At 44.7% G+C, this 9,239-nt stretch overlaps 1 protein-coding gene across 1 annotated transcript; it reads right to left on the minus strand.

The window, feature by feature from the left end:
- Positions 1 to 1,742: 1,742 nt before the first annotated feature.
- On the minus strand, positions 1,743 to 4,570 carry LOC310774554 (homeobox protein Nkx-2.5-like). Its single transcript, XM_083634645.1, has 2 exons — positions 3,994 to 4,570; positions 1,743 to 2,466 (listed from the first exon to the last, which is right to left on the minus strand). Exons 1-2 carry the CDS (start codon positions 4,397 to 4,399, stop codon positions 1,820 to 1,822), a joined length of 1,053 nt encoding a protein of 350 aa, XP_083490771.1. The 5' UTR covers positions 4,400 to 4,570; the 3' UTR covers positions 1,743 to 1,819.
- Between the last annotated feature and the right edge of the window lie 4,669 nt (positions 4,571 to 9,239).

Consider the following 9,239-nt stretch of genomic DNA (forward strand, 5'->3'; position numbering starts at 1 on the left):
ACGACTTATAGCATCACAACCTTGCTATCCTGCCGGATACACTGTTTTATTTATTTATTTGCTCATATATCATCTTAGGGCTGCACCTGATTTTCTGCATAATATGCACAGTAGCATATTCTTACACCGCTAGTGATCATGTGCTATTATTCTATATAGTCCCCCCCCCCCCCCTGCCTATGTAAAGTTTAGATTTATGGCTGCTTTCCATAAAGGATTAGGCTACATAAAAAACGTCGAGACACATGCTGCAACACCGCTGTTGGCTATAACACAGGTTTGTGCAAAAATAACATCCCAATAATAGCCTAACCGACACCGCACTACCCCCCCCCCCCCACACACACACACACACACCCACCCCCCACCTCCCCAGTCTCACCCTCAAATTTCCCCTTCCATTTTCTGTATCAGGATAAATGGTGAAACTTGTAGCAATAATACCCTCGTCTTTCACACGAATGCCTCCCCGCTGCCATCACCTCCAGCCCGACGGCCCCTGAAGCCTCGCGGCTGGGCACCTTGGAGCGCCATTCTCCGGGAACAAAAAACAGACCCCAAAAGCGAACAAAAGTGAGCACATTTTTCCTCCGTGTCCCTTCTCCTGTGCAGAATAACCCGCTGCCTGGCCCTCAAATGGGAATATTAGGACGTCAATCTCACGCCCCTGTGCGCCTTTGTCTTTGCTGAGTGGCCGGCCCTGCCTACCACACACCTTTTGTCCGAGAATCCAATAAGAGCCATTATTCGCAGTCCCCAGCCCTGCTCCATGCTCGCTTCTCGGGGTATTTTAGGTGCTTAATCACGTCCTTTAAAGGCCCCCAATTGGAGAATAACTTCCTCCTTTCACGTCGCCTGGCACCGGGACAATGAGTTCCTGTGGCCTGGCCTCCTCCAGCCGCCCGCCACATGAGGAGAATTTGCCACTATGCATGCATCTGATTCAGAAATAAGGTGCAGGTTATTACTTGCTTTGCGCTATATAGTTAATTATTCAAAAATCAAATCACTGTTGCGGTTCTCTGTTGGTGATATGGACTGAATGACTGTGCTTTGCCATTCAAATTCGAATAATATTTCAACCCCTCTCTCTCTCTCCCTCTCTCCCCCCCTCCCTATCTCTCTCTCTCTCTCTCTCTCTCTCTCTCCCTCTCTCCCCCCCTCCCTATCTCTCTCTCTCTCTCTCTCTCTCTCTCTCTCTCAACAGCACACAAATTGCCTAAATGAAAAGAGACTGACAGGAGATTTGTATCCCAATGATGAGGTTTTTTTTCAACAGAATCAAGTGCACCTTGTCCCGTTTCTTGGATTTATTTGAATAGATGTGAAATAGACTAAAACAATTCTCTGTTGGACCAAAAGCACTTTAAAAGCAATCAATTCTCTCCATAGGCAAAAAATAGAACATGTTAAAAACAAACGTTAAAAAAAATCACTTGTCTTTTCAGCTGAAATAGGGAGAGTTGCGCAAACATAATGCGTAAATGTCCCTCCATGTGTGCTTCACTACCAGAGCACCAATATTATTGGATGAACTTGATACCAAACTCCATCTGCATGTTCAATGCCGCCGTTTTACGCTGTGATGTCCAGTCAAACCTTTACAACAATCCCGCTATATCATTTAAGCATCAAACACGACCTCCTGGAGTAGTCCGAAACATTAGCCTACGAGCACCTGACATTTCAATTCACGTCCATTCCTATGCAATACTGTTTTCTGTGGCGTTTCGACCAAATAACACGCACTTAAAAGGTTGTGAGTTGACCAAAATGAAAGAGCTCCATAAAAGAGATCGAGGCCCCTCTTGTGGGGAGGCTACCAGGCGCGGATCCCCTGCAGGGAGCCCTGGCAGGCAGTGACCGCTGTCCCTTGGTGCGTTTGGGTCTGTGGAGAGCCACCCAGGCCGCTGACGGTGCCCAAGTTCATGTTCATGAAGGCGTTGGGGGTGCTGGACGGAGGCAGGGCGGGGAGGCTGGTGTAGGTGCAGCTGTAGTTTGTGTTATACGCCGGGCTGCTGTAGGAGTAGGCCGATGGGTATCCGTTATAACTGTAGGGGTTGGATCCGTAGGGCGCGGCAGCGGCGTAGGGCTGTGCGCCGCCCAGACACGGTTTCCCATCCCGGACCAGCACCGGCACCGCGACGCGCCGAGGCGGCGGAGGGTGATGCTGCCCCTGTCCCGCCGCCTCCAGAGACTTGTCCTGCCGCTGCCGCTTGCACTTGTAGCGCCGGTTCTGGAACCAGATCTTCACCTGGGTGGAGGTGAGCTTGAGCGTGCTGGCCAGGTGTTCGCGCTCCGGGGCGGACAGGTAGCGCTGCTGTTTGAAGCGCCGCTCGAGCTCGAACACCTGCGCCTGCGAGAACAGCACGCGGGGTCTCCGCCGGGAGCGCTGCTTCTGCACCGGCCGCTCCGAGGAGGTCTGCCCGCCCTCCACCGCCTCATCCCGGGCCACGCTGCAGCTCTCTGGGCGGGGTGGGGAAGAAAGGAAGAGGGATTCAGATTTCTCACTAGGCCCTATGTGTAAAAAAGATAGATGATGATGATGATGATAACAATAATAATAATAATAATAATAATAATAATAATAATAATAATAATAATAATAATAATAATAATAATAATAATAATACATCAACATTATGCCATGTGTGAATGTATTCCATAACAAAAGAGAAGACGTGAAAATAGCATTAAAAATGAGAGAGAGAGAGAGAGAGAGAGAGAGAGAGAGAGAGAGAGAGAGAGAGAGAGAGAGAACCTAAGATATAGCAAACAGGGTATGGGAGACTGATCCACAAAATAATATACAGGCCTATACTATACAGCCATTTTGGTCCAGCAGCAATTTACCGAACCGTGACCTCCCCAACTTTTAAAATGACGCAGCTGGAAAACATAATTCTGTTTGTTGTATACGAATTGAGCCTGTGAAGAATCTGCGTCTCTCCCAGCGCATGCGGGCCGCCCTGATGTGATTGTGTTTATTAGCTACTTTACGGTGTCATTTCTTTTACAAGGCTCTTTAAACTAATTGCTGGTTTATGGTCCACACATCATAACATGGCTCTGCAGACGCACAGCTGCCCGAGCCACTAGAAAGTGTTTGACATGTCCAGACTTTACTAGATTCGTCTCAGCTCGCCGCCATGATACTGACTTCCTCCATTTGATAGCTCTTTATTGGGATAATATGTCTGCTGTCTGTATTACTGTGGCGGCCGAGAAGAGGCCTCTAGCCTAGCCTACGTCTTGTTCAGGAGACATTATTTTTGCAACTTGCTTCTGTTTCCAGTTTATTAAAAGAGGATGATGATGATGCGTTTTGATCTCAACGCGCCTTTGTGTTTGGAGAGAGGAATTCAAACTTTTGGAAAGGATCCTGGAAAAATGAGGCCACAACGGAGCTAAAGGATTAATTTGAAAAGGCTAAACAAACATTTTGTTTTACATAGTTGACTCACATCGTTTCAAAATGTTTAATGTTATAGCCTACATAATAATGCCTGTTCGCTAATATAAATAATTATCATTTCAAAGTAAACTAGGCCATCGTAATCACAACAGCCTTGTTTGGAGTATGCTCAATGGCCCAGTTGATTATGTCAATATAGCCTATCCATGTTGTTAGCCTACAGTTATTTCTCGGTTGGCTATACCTGTATATGCAAATTATTTTAGCCATTGACAATGGGCCAATGGGAGATTTGACGTTCAAAACAACGGCTTACATTTATTTTATTAATTAATCTTGTAAATCACTTCATCACTCTGCTTTCTCTATAAAAGTTATTGTTGTTGTTATTATTATTATTATTATTATTATTATTATTAATAATAATAATTATTGTTGTTGTTGTTGTTGTTGTTGTTGATGTTGTTGTTGTTATTATTATTATTATTGGCATTATTAGAATTATTATTATCCTTCCTCTCCTATCTTGGTCTTTGTCTGACATGAAAGCAGTAAGCTAAAAGCTTGGCTCGACTTACTGCTCTCCTGCTCGACAAGCTCCCCGGCCTCCAGCTTGGCTCCGTGCAGGCCCGTGTGGCCGCCGTACAGGTCCGGGGACAAGCTGGTCTCCCCGCGGTCCTCCTCCCGCACCGCCAGCGCGCTGAGGTAGACCAAGTTGTCCTCGCCGTCCGAGAAGGAGGGGCTGTCCCGGGCGAGCATGCAGGACGGCGGAGTTTGGAAAGATGGGGAGCCGGAGTGTAAGTGCTGCTGCTGGGCCTGGGCCTGGCTGTGGGCCCGGTGCTGCTGGAGCTCCAGGGAGCGCTGCTGCTGCTGCTCCAGCTTCAAGATGTCCTTCACGGAGAACGGCGTGGAGGTGAGCGGGCTCTGCAGCATCATGCCGTCCAACTCTGCAGCATCGAGGAAATGAAGGCCGCCGAGTAACATGCACTACTCCTCCTCTGTTCCCCCTTCTCTCTAACAAATAATTGACCCTAATAGCTCCTTGTTTGGTGCTCGGAGGTGCGTTAAGCCTCTGAAATCCCTCATCGCCATAAGACGCACGAAAACATGGGTAGTCCCGCGTTTGTCCATGCAGGTCTCCTCTCTGGCAGCTATGTCTCTATAGGCTTTGTGGAGTGGAGTTTGCGCCGGGGCGAAGGGAGCGCCTGTGCCTGCTCTGATGTCAGGGGGAGGGGTGTGTGTGAAATGGAAAGTCGGTGTTGGTCTGGGATGGACCACGCAGAGAGGGAGAGAGAGAGAGGGAGAGAGAGAGAGAGAAGGTGGGCGGGGTGAGTTTGATGTCCCGTCTGTGAGTGGACAGGGCGTGTACTGATTACTATGGCACTGATTGTTAATCCTTTATGTCTTATTTGTACAGCAGTCTCCTGCACTCTTTCCTTTTGCTTGGTTTACTGACGCTCCTTGGATACGAGGTTTAGCCTACTGATGCTCCTTGGATACGAGGTTTACGCACAGCGCTACTGCAGAAATCAAAGGCCTGCATTGGCGCTTTGTAGCCCTATACTTTGTGAAATAGGCTATACCTCTATATACGTTTAAATGTAGATTTTTATCAAGTTGTCAAAATGTGTCGGTGCATTGGGATCTCTCTGCCTCGTGCGTAAACGTCACTGGAAAGTGCACAACCGCGTTGCCAAGGGGTCAAGCTTCGGGGCAAGGGACTGGAAGCTCAAACTAAATACAACGTTATGACCTCGCTTAGACCTAAACATCGGATCGGATATTGACCAGTCAGCCTTCAGTCACTCGATATCAGACTCCTGCGTAAAACCTGCCTCACTCTGCCTGCAGCTGATAAATCACCCGATAAATGATGATGATGAATCTCAAATGATAAATCTCATGGACTTTTCCACCCTGACAAGCTGACCATTAGGGGGAACCATAACTGGACTTTTTTTTAATTTAATTTCATTTCATTATTATTATTGCATGAAAATGGCGAACCCTGCATGCGATTTCAACAAAAGGGTTCAAGGAGAAACTTCAATAGGCTATTAGCACACAATTTTGAACATTATAGAAGCTTTATATGCATATCAAAGTATTAGTATTTAGCCTGTTATTATCAAAGTGTAAGCACCTCCAAAGTCCATGTTGATGAAACCACAGCACCAGATAGAGCAGCATGCTAACTTGTTTTCCACCAAGCCCCCGCATGATGGTGGGTGGGGGTGGGTGGGATTTCTCTCACCCTATGCGTCTGTATTCTACAAATACAATGACTTCAGGTTTACCTCCACATTAACCCCCTCGCCTGGCAGCAGCATATTCGCTCTGCCCGCCCATGGCTCTGCGGTCGGTGTCTCTCCTCTTTATCTGGGGTGTTGTATTAATAACCGCACCGGGCCGATAAGCGGGGCCCCCCGGGGTAATTAAAATTCCTCCAGGAAAACTAACTGACGTTTTTAGCCGGGCCTAATCTGCTCCTATCAGCTCCCCTTTCCGTTTCAGAGGGACCCCTGCCTCTCTCTCTGCACCTCCGCCCGCTCCCTCTGCTCCATGCGGGTTTTTCCTCTCCGGACACAAGGCAGATGCAGGACCGTTGCTGCTGGCTCCGGGGCAGAGGATGGAAATAATAATAATAATAATAATAATAATAATAATAATAATAATAATAATAATAATAATAATAATAATAATAATAATAATAAATAAATAAATAAATAAATAAATAAATAAATAAATAAATAAATAATAATATGTACATCTAATTTTCACAGGCATTTAATCATTTTCAAAAATGACAACAATGCTTTAAAACCAATTTTTTTAAATGCCTGCCCTATTATTTAACTTACATTACATAATTCGTTTATAGAGATACATGATCTGTTTGGATAATACATGGCGCCACAGCCCACATTATCTTCCTGTTTGCTAATTTTGTTTGATAAAAAGTAGGTCAGAAAATGTAATAATATAATAAAAAAATAGCCTATAGCCTACTGTAATATATACGGTACAATATTTGATCTGATCAATTGCATGACTCTGTGAGTGCACAGAAAGCGTGAGTGTTCCTGGTTAGCCGATTGGAAACGTTGCGTTTCCATAAGAGGCGAGTAAAACGGCTAAACTTTGATTTGCATTCCGTGATAAGACATCCACAACCACCAAATAAATAAATAAATAAATAAATAAATAAATAAATAAATAAATAAATAAATAAACAAATAAATAAATAAATAAAACAAAAAAACATTATGCAATTTCCCATGCCCGTCTTCATGTAACTTATTCAGACTGTTTTAGCCAATGTGGTCAGGAAGGAACCCCCATTATTGACAATAAAATATACGGTGGGAATATCTGACACTTGATAAAAGAACTATAAAACAACTGATAGCCTACAGTGTGGAAGCGCTGGGTCATATGGGTCATAATGCATTCTTCCAGTGTTTTGTGCTTAATTATTCCATCTTGCATGAGTGGAGTGTCCCAATCAAACATAAAATGCATGTCTCCTTCAAAAACGATCCAGGCACACTCACTATAGGATTTGTGAAAAGAATGCCTTTATTTTACATTGCAAAATGTTAATGTGAAAAGTAACTAAAACTAAAACATTTAATTCAGATGACTGAAATACGACTAAAACTAAATGGCATTTTTGTCAAAAGCCTAAAACTAAATCAACAGTTGCTGTCAATATTATCACTCGCATGTCACGCATAAAAAGACGAGTAGGCCTATAGGGTAAACTGCGTTTGGACTTTTAGACTCCAATGCCAGATTTGATACCGATGGCATCGGTATAAAATCTGGCATTTCATATCCTGATCTGTGTCTGCGCTGACAATGGTGAAGCAGCTCACAAATATAATAGAGGCCTATATCAAAATCTACTCCGCTATAAAGTCGGTTTAGTTCCATCATGATAGTATGGCTATACCAGGCCATAGGCCTTCATGGAGTTTCCATATCACAAAGCGAATTCGGTCAAAAAAAGAGAGAGGCGCAAACCGCTCCCATCGTGCCATCATCACCGCTGCGCGCGTCCTCCCGGTCGTAAAATGTGCCAAACACGCGCTAAACAAGGCGGGACAGTGTTTAGACTGGCACGCGGCACTCAGGCCGCCTTTAAATAAGCATTAAATCCAACGACGCCAGCTTAAGCAGTGCGTTCTCTCTCTCTCTCTCTCTCTCTCTCTCTCTCTCTCTCTCTCTCTCTCTCTCTCTCTCTCTCTCTCTCTCTCTCTCTCTCTCTCTCTCTCTCTCTCTCTCTCAAATGGGGGAGGTGGCAATATTGGAAAGGAAATACAAGTGAAGTGCAGACGTTTGGTTTGGTTAAAAGACAGGGGATTCCTGAAGGGTTCGGGGTCCCACAGGAAAAAGTGGATAGATAGGCTGCTATACAAAGGACAGAACTTGATCAGAATCAAATGGGGCGCGTGCATCTAGTAGCCTATTATGTTGGGTTTTCATAATGAACACTCACATTTGGGAATCTTTTGCAAACTCTATTTGGCAATTTTGGCAAGTGAAAGATATCTGAAAGTGAAGGTGCCTTCATCAAAGAGTGCAGTACCCATTCGGCCCATTGCGGCGCAGAGTGCTGTTTTTGCCCCACCTGCATGCTGCACAGAGCGTTGTTCAATTAGTTTAGCCTTTTCAAAGTTTAGCAGTTCCTCTGGTTCCCAACAACACATTTAACAAGTGTAACGTCCATATAGTGCCAGTAAGTGGCACTATAAATATGCGCATGTCCACATTTCACCAAATTCGACAGTGCACTTCGGGTTCCCTTAACACACTCGCTTGCAAAGTGTGAAGTCAATTGGACGAATGGTTGTGGAGATACACCATTTCTTGTGTTGCCACTCTGTCACGTTCCCAGCAGCGCACCTCATTGATTGTATATGGACATGATATCAGCTCTCTAAAAGTGAAGCCAAAACATCTAGATCGCCGCCCTGGTGGCCGGTGCCAGTAGGTCACAAGTCCCGCCTCCATCATGTTAGTGGATGGCACATGAGCCAAATTAAACAATACAGGTAAAATGCCCCCCCCCCCCCCCCCCCCCCCCAAGATGGTTGATATTATTTTAGGTAGTTATCATGCTAATGTATGTTCAACTGTTTATTTTTCTGATACATTTGTTTTTAAGTAGTTAATTGACAATATAAAAAGGGGTGATTGACAGATGTGACAGCCGTCAGCCAGTCTCAAGTCATCACTGGCAGTTCCTCTCATGACAGCCCTGCACACTTGTGTTGAGGAGTAGCAACAATTACGGATGCAAATGAGCTTTTAGCTAAATCCGACATATTTACTGTTATCAGATGACTCTGTATAGGTAACTGTTCATTAATGTGTACTGTCCCAAACAAATAAACAAATAAAATAAAGTAAAGTAAAGTTGCAGAATGTCAGGACCACTGTATACGTGTACACCGTATGGTTAGGACGGTCAAGCTAACGTTACTTTTACTACAGTTTCTGCTACAATTTGCGGTGTGATCGAGACCGCAATAACAAGGAGAGGGCTTGGAGAAAAGTGTGCAAGGAAGTAACGTTACGACTGAAATGGTAGTTCAGAAAAATATGTTTTACTTCCGCATTCTCGGTTGTGATGGCTGTAAGGTTGTAAGGATAGCGCTTGTGCAAGCTAACACAGCCTGTTCAAAGTAATAATGCTGTGAACAGGCTGTTAGCTTGCACAAGCGCTAAGCCTTTCTCGGTCGGCATAATATTACGAACAACTGATAACGTTAATGCTAACTGGAATAACATAATGGAGACATATTTTCAGAACTTAGCA

This window comes from Poromitra crassiceps (genome assembly GCF_964638095.1).
Source record: "Poromitra crassiceps genome assembly, chromosome: 4".
Lineage (NCBI taxonomy): Eukaryota > Metazoa > Chordata > Actinopteri > Beryciformes > Melamphaidae > Poromitra > Poromitra crassiceps.